Source organism: Vigna unguiculata, chromosome 4, assembly GCF_037176805.1.
Source record: "Vigna unguiculata cultivar grain cowpea cultivar isolate G323 ecotype 2 chromosome 4, ASM3717680v1, whole genome shotgun sequence".
Classification (NCBI taxonomy): Eukaryota; Viridiplantae; Streptophyta; class Magnoliopsida; order Fabales; family Fabaceae; genus Vigna; species Vigna unguiculata.
Genome location: NC_140795.1, coordinates 41,376,513 through 41,396,231, shown reverse-complemented (window position 1 = coordinate 41,396,231; position 19,719 = coordinate 41,376,513). Strand labels below are relative to the sequence as shown.

Genomic DNA, 19,719 nt, shown 5'->3' with positions numbered 1-19,719 from the left:
GATCACTAAAACCTTGGTGTGAGTAGATGTGGAAATTCCTAGAGATCGTTCAGATGGTGGTGATGTTGCTTTCCAGTTTAGAAGTGTTATTTATAGCTATCTTTTTAGCAACTTTTGAGGCGCTAATGCCTAGGTAGTTTCTTGCTCTATGAGCGATCCTTTTGCCATTTATTTTTCTCAATTCCTATTCGAGGCATTCTGTTGTGCCTTTGGGTATTCCTTTCAGTATATTTTCTGTTGGTGCTCTATGTTATACAATAAACATGCGACGTTTTATTTATTAGATTTATTCTACTAAATTTGGACGTTACAATCTCTCCAGCAAGTAAAACACCCCTTTGACTTTCAAATAAAACACTTTTGCTATGAGAGATTCACTCGCCCAATGAATAAAGCTTCCCCTGCCTCCCTAACTTCACAAATTATGCTCTCGCTCAACGAGTAAAGCATTCACCCAAAGAGTCAACATAAATCAAACTTCATATCAAATTGGTAAGTCTGTTCAATTAACCTCATATGGCAATTATAAGCCTAAATGTACAAACTAAAACTAATTAAGCCAAATTTATCGATCTTTAAGATAAACGTCACAACAAACCACAATTACACATCACAATCTACCTAAGTCATCAATTCAACCAATCCGCTAAATCATATTATCAAACCAAAAATTCACACCACACACAAATTCATCTATTCTAAAACATAATTGACCACAATACCACTTGACAATGCAATCAATTTTAAATAACTAACTTCCTTTACTTGATTATGAGCAAGCAAACATTACTTTTCTGCCTCTAGGAGCCTCTAATCACATATAAAGGAATATCTATACAAGCAAAGCTCAAATGAATACCCTAACAATCCTAATTGAGCATAAATTCATCTAAAGCTTTGAGATGACACATACAACCTCCTAACCTCACACATTCAGTACAAAAATCTAAAAGACTCTAAAGAGAATAAATGATGAACTTTCTATGTTCGACAAACTAATTGGGTAGGAACATAGACCTTGCTGCCAAGAGTCTTATGACATACTTCAATACTCAAACAGATGAAGGATGGAGTTATAGATCTAGAGAGAAGGTAGAAAAAGAGTTTAAAAAAAGTTTTAGAATTATAAAATTAAACTCAATTACAACAAAATTCTATTAATTGTCTAACTTTTAGTAATAAAATAATAGAGTATCATCTCTTAATACTACTACTCTTCATTATTTTTTATCTCCTTACATTCACCTTTTTTATGATAACAAAAACTAATAAATTTATTATTACCATAATTCTAAAAGTAAATATAAATAATTTTTATAAATTTATTATAGATAATTATTTTAATTTTAAGAAATGGTTAAATTTAAAAAATGAGTCAAATGAAAAATACCAATTTTAAAAAAAATGTCATTTAAAACGTTAAAATTGGAAAATTAATTATTTTAATTTTAAAAAGACTTATTTACAATATAAAAATTGAAAACAAAATGTGTACAAAAAAAGGATTCCCCTTTATATAATGAAAAAAAAAATAGAACTATAATTATAAAAATAAATATGATTAATTTTTATTTTTATTTATTTCTGTAGATAATTTTATTTATTTAGTTTAAAAAAAGTTGAAAATATTAAATAAAAGATGTTAAAACTGAAAAAAGTCACTTATTTGGATAAAATTGAAAAAGAAAGTAGACACACAAAAAAAATCCTCTTTTTATATATATATATATATATATATATATATATATATATATATATATAATATAATATAATAGAATAGAATATATATACTAGCGCAATTATATAGACGCTATGACGCACATATGGATGAATGTAGGCATTTTTATATGTATATACATTTTTTTAATTTTAAAAGTAATAATTAAAGGCATAAAATTGAAAAATAAATATATAAAATTTTATATATATATATATATATATATATATAATAGTTATATACAAAATAAATTTTAATTATAAGTAGTATTGTGAAATAATTTTTCTTTTAGATAAAATAAATTTTAGTTATTGAAATAAAAAATATTATATTAAAATGATTAAAGAATTCTTTTTATTACGAGTATAATTATTTAAATTTAAAAATTAATTATTAAAAAAGTAAAATTGAAAAATAAAAAAATAACACAAAAAAGTTGTATATCTTAATGTATAGTTATAATTGAGATATAAATATAATAATAAATAATAATATAGAAATATAGATAATTAAAATGTTTTCACCATGTTATATACTTTCTCATTGCTTAATTATGTAGTTGAAATAAAAATAATAGTGTTTATCATATTCATCTTTATTCTCATTATTTCATTTGATAGCTTGATTTAAGAGTTAGTTTCCTTTGATTTTGTTTCCCATTTAATTAATTTTACCTGCGAAACTTTCTTCCATATTTGACTTGTAGTAGTCAACAAAGACTTTCTTTCTTATTTGACTCGTAGTAGTCAACAAAGACGGAAATGAAGTCTTAGCTACACAACTGTGTACAGACTGTTAAACCCTGTTCCTGGATTGTCATCACATTGCAAATCATCATTTGTAGTACTTCTGTTTTTTCACTTATCAAAGTTCATAGCATAGCAGAAAGTTCATATCTGGAAAATTGTAATGGCTTCTTTCATACTAAAAGCATTGTTTGCATTATCAATACTCGTTTTACATACCCAAGTGCTCATTCATGCATTCATCTCGTCATCATCACATGTGAAGTGCATAGAGAGGGAGAGAGACTCACTTCTCAACTTCAAACAAGGCCTCATTGATCGTTCTGGCATGCTGTCCACATGGAGGGATGATGACAGTAACAGAGATTGCTGCAAATGGAGAGGCATTCAATGCAACAATGAAACAGGTGACGTACGAATTCTTAATCTTCGTGGTTCCAAGATTCATTTTTTGACAGGTTCAATCAGTCTTACTTCATTGATTGACTTGAAAAACATGGAATATTTGGATCTTAGCAATAATTTTGATTATAGTAGAACGCAGCTCCCTCAGCAAATGGACTCCTTCAAAAAATTAAGATATCTCAATCTATCAAAAGTGAATTTTTATGGGGGATTCCTTATGAACTGGGAAATCTGTCAAAGTTGCAGTATCTTGATCTTAAAGGAAATTCTCTCGATGGAGCAATCCCTTATCAACTAGGGAAACTTGCAAGTTTACAATATTTAGATCTAAGTGACAATTATTATCTCCAAGGAGAAATTCCTTATCAGCTTGGAAATCTCTCAAAGTTGCAGTATCTTAGTTTTGGGTTTACATTGCTGTCTGGAGCAATCCCTTTCAAGGTTGGAAATCTTCCTCTCTTGCATACTCTTAAACTTGGTGGCAATTTTGATCTTACAGTTAATGGTGAAAAATGGCTATCTTCTCTTTCTTTACTAACAACTCTTGGTCTGGATTCATTCACTAATCTTGCTTACTCTCGTCACTGGCTACAAATGATTAGTGAGCTTATTTCAAACTTGAGAGAGTTGAGTCTAATCCGTTGTAGTCTTTCAGATAAGGATGTTTCATCTTTGTTTCCTTCTCATTCCAACCTTTCCACTTCTCTTTCCATACTTGATCTCTCTGGTAATATGTTGACGTCATCAACATTTAAATTGTTGGTCAACCATAGCCATAATCTCCAAGAGCTTTATTTTCGTGAGAATAATGTCTTTTCCTTTCCTTATTATCTAAACTTTCCTTCTCTTATGGTCCTTGATCTCTCTGTCAATAACCTGATATCCTCAACGATTCAAGGAAATTTCAACTTCAGCTCCACACTACAAGAGCTTTATCTGGTAGACTGCAGTCTTGCTGATGAAAATTTTCTTGTTCCATCTGCTTCCATGGGAAAGTCTTCAACTTCTCTTGTCACCCTTGATCTCTCCTTTAATGCATTGAAGTCATCGACCATACTTCAATTGATTTCCAACTTCACCACCAATCTTCATGCACTTTCCCTTAACGGTAATTTGTTAGAAGGTCCTATTCCAGATGGATTTGGGAATGCAATGAACTTTCTTGAAGTTCTTTCCCTTTCCTACAACAAACTGCATGGTCAGATCCCAGCATCCCTGGGAAATATATGCACACTACAAGAGTTACACCTTCGAAGTAACAACTTAACTGGGAAAATTTCTAGCCTCATTGAAAACTCTTCACTGTTGTCATCTTTGAGGATATTAGATCTTTCTAATAATAGGTTAACCGGAGAAATACCAAAAAGCATCGAGCTGTTGTATGAGTTGGAGATTCTTCACCTGCGGGAGAATAACTTGGAGGGTGACATCTATGAACTGTATTTTACAAATTTGTCCAAATTGATGGATTTAGACTTATCACACAACTCATTGTCGCTAAAGTTCTCAACAACCTGGATTCCACCTTTCCAATTATTTAATTTGGAACTAGCTTCTTGCAAGTTGGGTCCTAGTTTTCCAAGTTGGCTCCTGACTCAAAGCCGCTTAAGCTTTGTAGATATTTCTGATGCTGAGATTGATGACTATGTACCAGATTGGTTTTGGAACAAGTTACAATCTATAAGTACTTTGAACATGTCTTACAACAGTCTCAAAGGTATAATCCCAAATTTACCAATCAAGCTTACCAAGGCAGACAGAAATACAGTAATTCTAAATTCAAATCAACTTGAAGGTGGAGTTCCTACTTTTTTGTCACAAGTTGGCTCCTTGGATCTTTCCCAAAATATGATTTCAGATTTGGATGCATTTGTATGTGGAAAAGGAGCAACTGCAAACATCAACGTGCTAGATTTATCAAATAATCAAATAAAGGGTCAATTGCCGAACTGTTGGGAACATCTAAGTTCACTGGAATTTCTTGATCTAAGCAATAATAATTTGTCTGGGATCATTCCAAAGTCGATGGGTGCTCTTGTTAATTTGGGAGCTTTGCTCTTACGAAATAACAGTTTAACCGGAGAGCTACCACAAACATTGAAAAATTACACGCATTTAGAGACATTAGACTTAAGCGAAAATTTGATTCCTGGTCTAATACCTTCATGGATTGGAGATAGTTTACAGCAATTGAAAATCTTGAGCTTGCGATCGAATCGCTTCTTTGGAAGTGTTCCTGTACATCTCTGTCAGTTGAGGAGAATTCTTGTTTTGGATCTTTCAAGAAACAACTTGTCCAAAGGAATTCCAACATGCTTGAGTAATTTTACTGCAATGATGGATAGAACAGTAATAAACAGATCTGAAGTTATAGAAGGTACTTATGACTCTAATGTGTTATTGATGTGGAAAGGACAGGAACGCGTGTTTCTAAATCCGGAGTATCTTTTGAAGAGCATTGATCTCTCGAGTAATGATTTAACAGGTGAAATACCAAAAGAGGTTACGAAGTTACTTGGATTAGTTTCTTTGAACATATCAAGAAATAAGCTAGATGGAGAAATTCCTTTTGATATTGGGAATTTAAATTCACTAGAATTTCTTGACTTATCAAGAAATCATTTGTATGGAAAAATTCCTTCTTCTCTCTCCAAAATTGATCGTCTTGCTGTGTTGAATTTGTCAAACAATGATCTGAATGGAAAAATCCCTTGGGGAAGACAGTTGCAAACATTTGATGCCTCTAGTTTTAGAGGAAATCTTGGTCTTTGTGGTGAGCAACTAAACAAAAGTTGCCCTGGAGACAGTACAACAGCAATGCCTCAAGGAGCAGCAGAAGTTGATGATGAAGAAGATGAAAATTCAATTTTCTATGGAGCGTTATGCATGAGTTTGGGACTAGGATTCTTCATAGGCTTTTGGAGCTTATTAGGGACAATACTACTTTGGCAACCATGGAGAATTGCTTACATGAGAGTATTAAACAGAGTGACAGACTATATACTTATAAGGGTTGAATTGAACGTAGCCAAGTGCAATAAAGGATAACAGGTATGCTATTCCATTAACTTCTCTGTTTTAACTTTGCAATGTTTATTTCTCTGATTTATTATTTAAATAAATCAATGTCTTCTTTTGACATCGCACAAAATTTGCAGTTTTGGAGGGTTAGCTTCAAATTGCAATCTGTGATGAAAGCTTCATGACTTGTTGGATGTAGGATATGCAGTATTGAATTAATAGCGATGCTCTTCTGCCATGAGAAGAACAAATTAATAGCGATGGTTTCACTTCAAGAACAAAGTTTTTGAGTATAAAAGAACAATTTAGAATTTTATACAATCACGTATTTCACCCTCCTCTCTTCTTCTCCAACTTCACCCCGCCTCTAACTCCTTTCTCTCCTCTGACTCTGCTTCCTCATCATCCTAGTCCACTCAAAAGGGATGAAGTGATTATTTTTATTTAAGAATTTTATTTCTCATCGTCCTAGTCCAGACTGAATTGAAGGGATGAATTCAAACTCCCCACCCATTCTCAACATGATAAGTTTACTTTTGTTTATTTAATTATTAAAGAATTTGTGTTTAAATTAGTATCTAATTTAAAATTAGAGACTAAATTAAAATCAATAATAGTAAGTAGCAAAAACCTTAATACATAATGGTAGCGACCAATTTAAACTTTAATTTAAAAACTAATTATATTTTTATTTATAACAAAGACTATTTTTCAATTAAATTCATGTTAGTCATACGTAACCGTACATGAAATTTTTATTAAAAAATAATAAGGAAAGGGAAAAAATAAAATACGGGGAGATTACATCGAATCTATAATAAAATTACGTAAAAAAAAAACTATTATAAAAAGGGTTCATGATTTTCTACACAAAAATCATTCCACGTTTTTAACTCCGTGTATAATATACACTCGTTTAATTAAGTCCACACTCATTTAAATTTGTATATTATCTAAATCCACATTTGAAAAGAAAAAATTTTTGGATCAAATTTTGAATGAATCTCTCATCACCTCTATATTGTTGAATAATAATTCGTATGGATTACAGTTTGGATTGCTCCAAACCAATAATCTTTAGGTGTTAACGATCATTTAGATGTAGACATTTATCTTTGCGTTTCGTGCTTCCTCGACAACACATCTTTTGCAATGAGGTCAATTGTTTTTTCATCTTTTGCAACGGGGTCAATTGTTTATTTTTCCAGTAAATATAGAATTTATTATATAACCCCTCATCTTCCATATTATATGACCCTAATATTTTATATGACCCTAATATTTTGTAAGTTTGTGTCCTAATTAGGTATGCACCAAACTCTTCATATCTATACAGACTTAAATAAATGTATATTGTACCTGGAAAAAGGCATAACATCTTAAAAGATTTATCATTTCATAAAATGCCTTCAATTTTAGAAGTTTTTGCTTTGAAAGATTTATTATTAACTTCTTTGATTTTCTTTATAATTTAAACTTACTCATCATCCTTTTTCATATTAGAATATTTCCTTTCATCACGAGCTTGCACAACATTATGCGCTTTTATCACAACGGTTGGACAGGGAACCATCATTATTTCGCTTTATTTTCAATTTTAATTATGTTAATTTTGTTTCAACTTAATCAATAATTGATAATTGATGTTAATAAGTACACCTTTGGTATGCCATAATTACTAATTTGTTTATTAGAATGATAATTAATTAACACTATTTTTTTTTCAATACACAAGTGAAAATCATTACAGATCAAATGCAAGTTCAGTTTTCAACCATTATTGGAGTTGAAAGAAAACTAATGGAATTATTTTTTTTTACTAAAATTTATCATTTTTTTTCTTAGATATGTTAGTATTTACTCTAGTCAACCGATTATTAGCCCTATATCCAATATAAAAAGATTAAAAAAAAATGTGAAACGTATTACTTGAATGCGAAAAGAATCGTTATTGAATAATGTTTAATATCAGACCGAGACATAATACATATTGCAAAAGTAGGAAAACAAGACACATGACAATTATTTATTTCTTTGGTCTCACATAACTTTAGTGGTCCTTCGATTTTCCTTTGATTTAGAAACTAGCATTTCTAATCGTGCAACGCACACGGTACACGAGATTTTAAAAATTTTAAATTATAAAATTATAATTAAATTTATTATAAATATTTTATTTTATAAAATTAAATAATAATTTTAATTAATTTTATGACAAAAAATATTTAAATTATTTATTTTTAACAAAATATATCGTATATAACTATTTTAAATAATATATTAAGATTGAATTCATTAAAATTAAGAAATCAAATTCCATTTTAAATAAAATATTGATGGGGAAAACAATAACAAACAATATACCAGAGAATGCAGCGGATATAATTTCCCCTAACTTGCAAGAATCTATGAGGAGCAATAATCAAAGAGCAGCAATAATAAATCACCAAAAGCACAAATAAAGGCACCAAGATTTTTAACGTGGAAAACCCCTCAAATCAAGGGTAAAAACCACGAGTCGTCCAGACCAAAGAAATAGCTTCACTATGATCAACAAGAGTACAAAAGAGTCTCAATCAATAGCACAAATTAGTGCCAACACCCAACCAAATAACAAAGCAACAAAGCTTTCAAATAGAGAAGAACAAGAGAGGAAAACCTCTACAAATCACTGCTGCAGTGCGAAATTAATATCTCCCAACTCAGACCTCGTATCAAAGATCCGACCGGTCAGAATGAAGAGCAATGAGTTCCGAACCTGCTGTAAAAATTTCAGCCCGATCCAACGGTGAACGAATCCGCAGCGCCGAATTTACTGCGACAGCTCTATGAAAAACGTGAACAGAATTTTCCCTCTACCTCTCCCTCTATGTGTTAGGGCTTTCAGTGTATTCTGACTCTATTGTTCTGCCTCTCTCTTTATTTTATAGCCTCCTCTCCACTAGGTTTAAGTGAGACATGGGCTTCTCAAATTTTGGGCCTTTTCTCCACATAGGAAGGGAGCCCAATACCCAACAAATCTCCCCCTCACAACTATGTGGAGATAACCGCCAAACCGGCGATCTCACAACAAACTTCAAACTTTCCTCTTGGCAATGCTTTAGTCATCATATCAGCACCATTATCATCTGTATGAACCTTTTTCAACTCCAACAACTTAGCATCCAAAGCATCACGTATCCAATGATACCTCACATCAATATGTTTGGATCTAGAATGAAAAGTTGGATTCTTACCAAGATGGATAGCACTTTGGCTATCAACAAACAATGAATAGTTATCTTGCCTAAAACCAAGCTCCTGCAAGAATTTCTTCAACCATAACACCTCCTTGCATGCTTCAGTAATAGCAATGAACTCTGCTTCTGTAGTAGACAACGCTACACACCTTTGTAGTCTTGATTGCCAAGCCACAGCTCCCCCTGCAAACTTTATCAAATAGCCCGAAGTGGACTTTCTGGAATCAATATCCCCAGCCAAATCTGAGTCTGAGTAACCCATCAAAGTAGGTTTATCACCTCCAAAACAAAGCTTCATATCAACTGTACCATGAAGATACCTCAAAATCCATTTCACAGCATTCCAATGCTCTCTACCTGGGTTTGACAAAAATCGACTAACTGTACCAACAGCATGTGCAATATCTGGTCTTGTACACACCATCGCATACATCAAACTGCCCACCGCAGATGCATAAGGAACTCTACTCATATTGGTCTTCTCAACTTCATTTGAAGGACTCTGTTTAACACTCAGTTTAAAATGAGTAGCAAGAGGAGTACTCACAGCTTTAGCATTTTCCATCTGGAATCTCTGCAACACCTTCCTAATGTATTGCTCTTGTGATAGATAAATCTTCTTTTCTCTCCTATCACGTGAGATATGTATGCCAAGAATCCTTTTAGCAGCTCCCAAGTCTTTCATGGCAAAAGACTCGCCAAGTGTCTTCTTTAACCTGTCAATTTTGGAAATATCTTTTCCAACAATAAGCATGTCATCAACATATAATAACAGGATAATAAAGTCATCATTAGAAAAACTTTTAACAAAGACACAATGATCAGAAGTAGTCTTCATGTAACCCTGCTCACACATAAAAGACTCAAACTTCTTATACCACTGCCTTGGAGCCTGCTTCAAACCGTATAGACTCTTCCTTAGTCTACACACATATTCTTCCTTGCCTTTAACAAGAAAACCATCAGGTTGCTTCATGTATATCTCTTCCTCCAAATTACCATGAAGGAAAGCTGTCTTCACATCCATCTGCTCAACCTCCAAATCAAGAGTAGCAGCTAAACTTAGCACAGTTCTGATGGATGACATTTTCACCACAGGTGAGAAAATCTCATTGAAATCAACACCCTTTTTCTGTCTGAAACCTTTCACCACTAATCTGGCCTTGTACCTTGGAAGTGTAGAATTTGAATCTTGTTTCACCCTGAAAATCCACCTAGTTTCCAATGCCCTTTTGCCCTTAGGCAATTTCACCAAGTCGTAAGTGTGATTATCATGCAAAGATTTCATCTCATCTTGCATTGCATCCAGCCACTGTTTCTTCTCTTCACTATCCAAAGCCTCTTCAAAACACTCAGGTTCTCCACCGTCAGTCAAGGTTATGTACTCATCACAGGAATACCTTGTAGAAGGTTGTTTTTGTCTATTAGACCTCCTGAGTTGGACTTGAGGTGATTCAGGTATATCACCAAGATCGTCATCATCATCATGTTCCTCTTGAGCATCATCAATTGGAACCTCTACTCCACTTCCAAACTGTTGATCATCAACATCACCATGTTGCTCATTGTCTTGAGCTTCCGTTTCAACATTCTCCAAATTGTGAGTGGGCAACCTCATCGGATTACCATCAGTGAGATTACTGTCTTTCTCGGGTGTGGTCTTCTTCACCTTATCAATGTCTTCAATGGTCTGATCTTCCATGAATTGTACATCACGGCTTCTAACAAGCTTCTTCTCAACAGGATCATAAAACCTGTAGCCAAATTCATCCTCACCATAGCCAATAAAGATACATTGCCTTGTCTTTTTATCTAACTTGGATCTTTCATCCTTAGGAACATGAACAAATGCCCTGCAACCAAAGACACGCAAATGATCATATCTAACATTCTTACCAAACCAAATTTTGTCTGGCACCTCAATATTCAAAGCAACTGCGGGACTGAGATTAATAACATGCACAGCTGCAAGCAATGCCTCTCCCCAAAAGTGCTTAGGCAACTTTGCTTCTGAAAGCATACATGTAACCCTTTCAACCAAGGTCCTGTTCATCCTCTCCGCTAGACCATTCAACTGAGGAGTTTTAGGAGGAGTCTTCTCGTGTCTAATACCATGCTGCCTGCAATAAACATCAAAAGGTCCACGGTACTCACCACCATTATCACTACGGATGCATTTCAGCTTCTTGCCTGATTGCCTCTCAACCATAGCATGAAATTCCTTGAACTTTTCAAGTACTTGACCTTTCCGCTGAAGAGCATAGACCCATAGCTTCCTGGAACAATCATCAATAAAAGTAACAAAGTAAAGTGCACCACTAAATGACTTTACCTTTAATGGGCCACAAACGTCAGAATGCACCAATTCAAGCAATTCTGACTTCCTTGAGGGAGGATGCTTCTTAAAAGATACTCTGGTTTGTTTACCAGCCATGCAATGAGAACATTTCTCCAATTCTGCATTTCTCAATCCCATAAGCACATCCTTTTTAGCTAAGCAGTTAAGCCCTTTCTCACTTATATGACCAAGCCTCCGGTGCCACAAAGATGCCTCCATATACATAGCATTCACACTGTCTTTAGCAACCAAAGCTTTAGTCCAATACAATTTAGATTGTCTCTCCCCTCTGGCCATAACCAAGTTACCTTTAGTGAGCTTCCATTTACTAGAACCAAAGTGATTGTCATAACCACAATCATCAAGCAACTGCACAGAGATTAAATTAAAACGAACATCCGGAGCATGTTTGACTCCTTTAAGCAACAACTGCACTCCCATGTTGGTTTGCAGACAAACATCACCAACACCAATCACTTTAGACTCACCATCATTACCCATCTTCAACACTCCAAAATCACCAGAAGTGTAAGATGTGAAGAACTCCTTCCTAGGTGTAACATGCAGTGTAGCACCACTATCAATAATCCACATGCTCTCATCAGATACAAGATTAACGGACTCAAAGTCACGAAGAAGAACAAGATCACCATCTGTAGCAGTAGTGACACGATCATCATCATCATGATCATTCTCTCTCTGTTTGCCCTTCTTGTCTTTGTTCTCCTTTTTCCACTTAAAACAGTATTTCTGAATGTGTCCAGTTTTATGACAAAAATGGCACTCTAAATTCTTGTATCTTGACTTGGACTTGCTCCTACTCTTCTCTCTACCACCTTTATGTTCCTTTTTCTGACTTCTCCCCCTAGCTTCTGTAACAAGCATCTCAGACTGAGATGAAGAACCATGTGCCTTCCTTCTCATCTCTTCATTAAGAGCACCGCTCTTTGCCATCTGAAAAGAAACAACACCATTCGAGGCAGAGTTCGTAATTGAAACCCGAAATACCTCCCAAGACTCTGGTAGAGTATTAAGCAACCATAATCCCATAACTTCGTCATCAAACTTTATGCTCATTCCTGACAATTGATCTAGGAGCCCTTGAAACTCATTTAAGTGATCAGAAATAGAAGAATTCTCCATGTACCTCAAATTCATCAAGCAATTTAACAAATACAATTTATTATTGCCCGACTTAGAAGCATACAAAGACTCAATCTTCTCCCACAAAGCTCTGGCATGTGTCTCATTAGCAATATGATTATAAACATTATCTTCAACATATTGCCGAATAAAACCACATACCTGTTGGTGCTCAAAGTCCCATTCTTCTTCAGACATAGAATCTGGCTTCTGTGTAGCAAAGACCGGAAGATGCAATTTCTTGACAAATAATAAATCTTTCATCTTGCCCTTCCACAAATGATAATTTGTACCATTCAAAGTAATCATCTTTGCATTTGCCTCCATCATTCAAGCAAGTAAATATAGCCCAACCAAGAGCTCTGATACCACTCTGATGGGGAAAACAATAACAAACAATATACCAGAGAATGCAGCGGATATAATTTCCCCTAACTTGCAAGAATCTATGAGGAGCAATAATCAAAGAGCAGCAATAATAAATCACCAAAAGCACAAATAAAGGCACCAAGATTTTTAACGTGGAAAACCCCTCAAATCAAGGGTAAAAACCACGAGTCGTCCAGACCAAAGAAATAGCTTCACTATGATCAACAAGAGTACAAAAGAGTCTCAATCAATAGCACAAATTAGTGCCAACACCCAACCAAATAACAAAGCAACAAAGCTTTCAAATAGAGAAGAACAAGAGAGGAAAACCTCTACAAATCACTGCTGCAGTGCGAAATTAATATCTCCCAACTCAGACCTCGTATCAAAGATCCGACCGGTCAGAATGAAGAGCAATGAGTTCCGAACCTGCTGTAAAAATTTCAGCCCGATCCAACGGTGAACGAATCCGCAGCGCCGAATTTACTGCGACAGCTCTATGAAAAACGTGAACAGAATTTTCCCTCTACCTCTCCCTCTATGTGTTAGGGCTTTCAGTGTATTCTGACTCTATTGTTCTGCCTCTCTCTTTATTTTATAGCCTCCTCTCCACTAGGTTTAAGTGAGACATGGGCTTCTCAAATTTTGGGCCTTTTCTCCACATAGGAAGGGAGCCCAATACCCAACAAATATTTAGTAGATAATGTAGACAAATGTAATAGTTGATTTCCTAATAATAAAAATGACAAACAATATAGAAATTGTTGAGTAGACCCTATAAAAATACAAAATTTAGACGATACAAAAAAAATGTGAAAAGTAGATGATATAAAACTATAAATAATAGATGGTGCATACAGTGGTGGATCTTCAACCAATATTTTGGAGGTACCAAAATTTTAGTTGAATTACTCTTTTGACCATTTTTTTCGTTCAAAAAATGTTAAAGTTAGTCCTCTAGTTTTTTTTTTTGTTTCAATTTAGTCTCGATTCTTTAAAAATTGATGCAATTTAGTTTTTTTTAGTTAAATTTCTTGAAATGAAGCTCATATTTTTTATTAAAGTTGATACTAGGATTACGTTGGTCATTACACCAATAAAGCAAATCATTCTTACTCATTACTTCAAATTTGATGAAAAAACCTTGATCCAATACAAGAGATTTAACTAGAAAAGACCAAATTGTACCATTTCTTCAAAGATCGGGATCAAATAGAGATTTAAAAGAACCTAAGGAATATAGGGATCAATAGAATAATCCCAAAACTTTTATATAAGCTAGTAAAAATATTGTATTTACTTTCTATGATAATAAAAAATAATAAAATTATTATTATTATAATTATAAAATTAAATATAATAATTTTTATAATTTTATTATAATTAATATTCATTTATAATATTAATTTATAAAAAATAGATAAATAAAAAAATATTAAATTAAAAAATAATCACATAATATTAATAAAATAATTATTTTAATTTAAAAAATATTTAAAAGATAAAATTAAAAAATAAATGTGGACAATAAAAAGAAGACTTATCTTTTGTCGGTAGTTACTCTAGTCAACCGATTATTAGCCCTATATTTAATATAAAAAGATTAAAAAAAATGTGAAACGTATTACTTGAATGCTAAAAGAATCGTTATTGAATAATGTTTAATATCAGACCGTATAATGTTTAATATCAGACCTTGACATAATACATATTGCAAAAGTAGGAAAACAAGACACATAATAATTATTTATTTCTTTGGTCTCACATAACTTTAGGGGTCCCTCGATTTTCTTTTGATTTAGAAATATCTAGCTTTCAAACTTTCTTCCTTGCTTGACTTCGAAAGTCAATAAGATAGGGCCAAGAAATTAAGACTCTTCGTACAATGTCAACTACTTACACACTGTTGCGAAGGCAATCATAATTGTAAGCGCGGTGTTGGTTCTTTTATCGATATACCACAAGTTTCATATCAGGAAAATTGTAATGGGAAATTACTTTCTGAAAATCTTGTTTGCAGTGTTTGTATGTCTTCTGCGTGCAAAATTATCCATTCATGGATTCAACTCGCCATTACAGAGTTCACAAGTGAAATGCATAGAGAGGGAGAGACAAGCACTCCTCAATTTCAAACAAAGTGTCCGAGATTATCATGGCATGCTGTTCACGTGGAGCGATGATGAAAATAACAGAGAGTGTTGCAAATGGGAAGGTATTGAATGTAACAACGAAACTGGTCACATAGAGATGCTTGATCTTCGTGGTGGTTCAATATCGCATTATTTGTCAGGTTCAATCAATATCACTTCATTGTGTGACTTGCAATATTTGAAATATTTGGATCTTAGCTCTAATTTATTTCTCCATAGCCAAATTCCAGTATCCATCGGCTCCTTTCAAAGGTTAAGATATCTCAATCTATCAAAGTCAGTTTACTTAGGGACAATTCCTTATGAACTAGGAAATCTGTCAAAGTTAGAGTATCTTGATCTTAAAAGTAATGATCTTCATGGAGAAGTTCCTTCACAACTTGGAAATCTGTCACATTTGAGGTATCTCGATCTTTCAGTCAATGAAATTTCTCATGCAATTCCTTCTGAACTTGCAAGTCTGTCACATTTGAGGTATCTCGATCTTTCATACAATCAACTTTCTGATGCAATCCCTTCTCAACTCGGAAATCTATCACATTTGAGGTATCTCGACCTTTCTGGAAATTCATTTTCCGGAGCACTCCCTTTCCAGGTTGGAAATCTTTCTCGCTTGCATTCTCTTAGACTTGATGGACGTAACAGTCTTCATTTAAAGGATGAAAAGTGGCTGACTTCTCTCTCTTCATTAACAACTCTCAGTCTCTATTCATTTTCTTATCTTGACTTCTCTCATCCCTGGCTTCAAATTATTAGTGACCATCTTCCAAACTTACGAGAGTTGAGTCTAGTCCGATGTGGTCTTTCAGATCATCATATTTCATCTTTGTTTCCTTCTCAATCCAACATTTCCACTTCACTTTCCATCCTTGATCTCTCTTATAATATACTGACGTCATCAACATTTCAATCGTTGTCCAACTATAGCTCTAATCTCCAAGAGCTTCATCTTTCTGGTAATAACATTGTTTCGTCCTATCCTCACTATCCAAACTTTCCTTCTCTTGTGCTCCTTGATCTCTCTTCTAATAATCTGACTCAAACATCAATATTTCAAGGGATTTTCAATTTTAGCACCAAACTACAAAATCTTTACTTAAGAAATTCCAGTCTCACTGATAGAAATTTTGCTGTGACATCTGCTTCCATTAAAAATTCTCTTTCACTTGTCACCCTCGATCTCTCAAGTAATCTATTGAAATCATCGGTTATATTTAACTGGGTTTTCAACTTCACCACCAAACTTCAAACCCTTTCCCTGTATAATAACTTGATAGAAGGTTCCATTCCAGATGCACTTGGGAAAGTAATGAACTCTCTTGAAAATCTCGTACTTGAATCCAACAAACTGAAAGGCGAGATTCCAGCTTCCCTTGGGAACATATGCACATTGAAGATATTATACCTTGACGGTAACAGTTTGAGTGGGAAAATTTCTAGCTTCATTCAGAATTCCTCAAGGTGCAACAGCCCTGCACTTGAGAATCTAGATTTATCGAATAACTTGATTATTGGAAAACTACCTAATATTTCAGCCTTTACATCTTTGAAGAGTGTATGTCTTTCCAACAATCAGTTAACTGGAGCAATACCAGAAAGCTTTGGGTTGCTTCATCAGTTGCAGTCTCTTCGTCTTGAGGAGAATTATTTGGAGGGTGATATCAATGAATTGCATCTCACAAATTTGTCCCAATTGATAGAACTAGACTTATCAGATAACTCGTTTTCCTTAACGTTTGGTACTACCTGGTTTCCACCTTTTCAATTATTTAATTTGGGACTAGCTTCTTGCAAGTTGGGTCCTAGCTTCCCATACTGGCTCCAGTCTCAAAATCAGCTAAGCTTCCTTGATATTTCTGATGCGGGGATTCATGACTTTGTGCCAGATTGGTTTTGGAACAAGTTACAGTTTATAAATGAGATGAACATGTCTTACAACAGTCTCAAAGGCTCTATTCCAAATTTAGCGATGAAATTTCCCTGGGATTGTCCAAGTGCAATAATTCTAAATTCAAATAAACTTGAAGGTGTAATTCCTACATTTTTGTCATACGCTCGCACGTTGGATTTGTCAGGAAATAAGTTTTCAGATTTAAATACATTATTGTGCAGAAATAGAGTAACCAAAGGTATGCATGCTTTGGATTTATCAAATAATCAAATAACGGGACAATTGCCTGAGTGTTGGGAACATCTAAGTTCATTAGTATTTCTTGATCTCAGAAATAATAAACTATCTGGAAAGATTCCACAGTCCATGGGTACTCTTGTTAACTTGCAGGCTCTGGTCCTACGAAACAACAATTTTAGTGGAGAACTGCCACTCACATTGAAAAACTGTTCTAGCTTAGATTTATTAGACGTGAGTAAAAATTTGTTGTCTGGTCCAGTACCTTCTTGGATAGGGGAAAATATGGAGCAAATGAAAATCTTGAGCTTGAGAGTAAATCACTTCTTTGGAAGTGTTCCTGTACAACTCTGCTATTTGAGTCAAATTCAAGTCTTTGACCTCTCAAAGAATAACTTGTCAGGGGAAATACCAACTTGTTTCAGAAATTTTACCACATTGATGGAAAGGAGCGTAATCCGGAGGGAAATTGTAAGGAAACGAAAAATTTCTTCTCAAGAATCTTATGGAGATATTTATGACTCTTACTTGTCATTGGAGTGGAAAGGTCAGGATTATGAGTTTTGGAATCCAGAGAATCTTCTCAAGAGCATTGACCTCTCAAGTAACAATTTAACAGGTGAAGTACCGAAAGAGATTGGATATTTAGATGGATTGATTTCTTTGAATTTATCAAGAAACAACTTTCATGGTGAAATTCCTTCTGAGATTGGGAATTTAAGTTTGCTAGAGTTTCTGGACTTATCAAGAAATAATTTGTCAGGCAGTATTCCTTCCACTCTTTCAAACATTGATCGTCTTGGTGTGTTAGACCTATCAAACAATAATCTGAGTGGAAGAATCCCTTGGGGAAGACAGTTACAAACCTTTGATGCCTCTAGTTTTGAAGGAAATAATGATCTTTGTGGAGAGCAACTCAACAAAAGTTGTCCTGGAGACAAGACACAAAAACCTAAAGAAGCAGCCATTGATGGTGAAGAAGAGAATTCAATTTTGTATGGAGGATTTTACATGAGCTTGGGAGTAGGATTCTTTGTAGGCTTCTGGGGCTTGTTAGGGTCAATACTAATTTGGCAACCATGGAGAATTGCTTATATGAGATTCTTGAACAGACTCATAGACTACATTCGTGTAATGGTTGAACTGAACATTACCAAATGCCGTACTTTGCTAAAAGGATAGTTATTGGGTACGTTATTCCATTAAATTCTTTCTCTAAACTTGCTACTGCTTATTTCTCTGTTTATGTAGAATGTACTTTTTTTAAATAATAAGATTGTTTATCTAGATACAATCAAGTTCGAGTTGTTAGACTTATTATATCTTTACTTTTTCTATTGCTGATTTGTATCGTTTTACTATATTATAACTTCTTACTTGTATGTCTCTCACTCACAATTCGGTCTTCACTAATTTAAAATTTAAACATTGAATATGTCCAATTCTAAGTTTTTTTAATTAGTTAGTGCCTTTACTAATTGTGGTTTTCCATAAAATCATTATTTTACTTGCAATAAATAAATTATAGATGGCGTGCTCTGTTTGGATTACTTTTCTTGTTTTAGGAGAACTTCTATGATGTCTAAACCTCTTAAGTCTCATAGCTTTCTTCATCACGACTAATGTATGTATTGTGAATTGTATCACAGAATTTGCAGTCTATGGAAGATGATGAAAGCTGCATGGATTACTGGAGTAGGTATTGAGCTTCATTATCTTCTATTGGGTAATGTAAGCATTGAGGGAAACTTTTCTTATAATGCAAATTGACTACCCACATTTATAAGTGTCAACATTGATGGAAACAAAAACAAGTTTGGTTGCAATAATGAATGAGAGTTTTATGGTTCATTCATACTTCAGTGTACTCCTTCTTCTTTATTCTTTTAGAAACACAAAATATAATGGTGATATGTCCACTTAGTTGTTTATCTTAATACAAAAATAAATCCGAGTAAGTGAAAATGGTGATATGATTGCTCTACTATGCTTGGCTAACTAACGCTTAAACGCTAGTAGAAAATACACAACACCTATTTTCTATGCTTGTGAATGCTTTTATGGAGGTGGGCATAAGTGTCGTCATGGTTAGCTTGTCATCAGTGGATATACAGGAATGGAAACTTGGGAGAAGATAATATGTGCCATTAAACCATTATTATGTTGTACTTTCAGGATTTTAATATAGTTTGTTATTGAATCATTCCCAAATATTGGATATATCTTCTTAGGAATACTTATGTGTAGATGGATTTGGAATATAAACTCGAAATTTGGATTGATAGGATTTGTGGGTTGAGGATATAGGGTTGCTTATGGTTTTATTGAGATTTGTGGGAAGAGGTAGCCATGTATCATGTCTTTTTTTTCTCCTTTTCAACTTTTTTATGTATTTTTTGTACAATCGTTGGGACAACCGTATTGACCCTATTAATTCATATTTTTCATAACTGATTAAAAAAT

General features: G+C 33.8%; 2 protein-coding genes across 2 annotated transcripts; both read left to right on the top strand.

Annotated features, from left to right (window-relative positions):
* The first annotated feature begins 2,573 nt into the window (after nt 1-2,573).
* On the top strand, nt 2,574-6,411 carry LOC146887207 (receptor-like protein EIX2). Its single transcript, XM_085672396.1, has 2 exons — nt 2,574-5,919; nt 6,027-6,411. Exon 1 carries the CDS (start codon nt 3,463-3,465, stop codon nt 5,914-5,916), a length of 2,454 nt encoding a protein of 817 aa, XP_085528522.1. The 5' UTR covers nt 2,574-3,462; the 3' UTR covers nt 5,917-5,919; nt 6,027-6,411.
* An 8,522-nt stretch (nt 6,412-14,933) lies between these two features.
* LOC146887206 (receptor-like protein EIX2) lies at nt 14,934-19,467 on the top strand. The gene is made up of 2 exons (XM_085672242.1): nt 14,934-18,445; nt 18,906-19,467. Exon 1 carries the CDS (start codon nt 14,965-14,967, stop codon nt 18,436-18,438), a length of 3,474 nt encoding a protein of 1,157 aa, XP_085528368.1. The 5' UTR covers nt 14,934-14,964; the 3' UTR covers nt 18,439-18,445; nt 18,906-19,467.
* Nucleotides 19,468-19,719: the final 252 nt, after the last annotated feature.

Coding starts and splice junctions, on each gene's coding strand:
- LOC146887206 (XM_085672242.1), top strand. CDS start 14,965: ATGGGAAATTACTTTCTGAAAATCTTGTTTGCAGTGTTTGTATGTCTT.
- LOC146887207 (XM_085672396.1), top strand. CDS start 3,463: ATGATTAGTGAGCTTATTTCAAACTTGAGAGAGTTGAGTCTAATCCGT.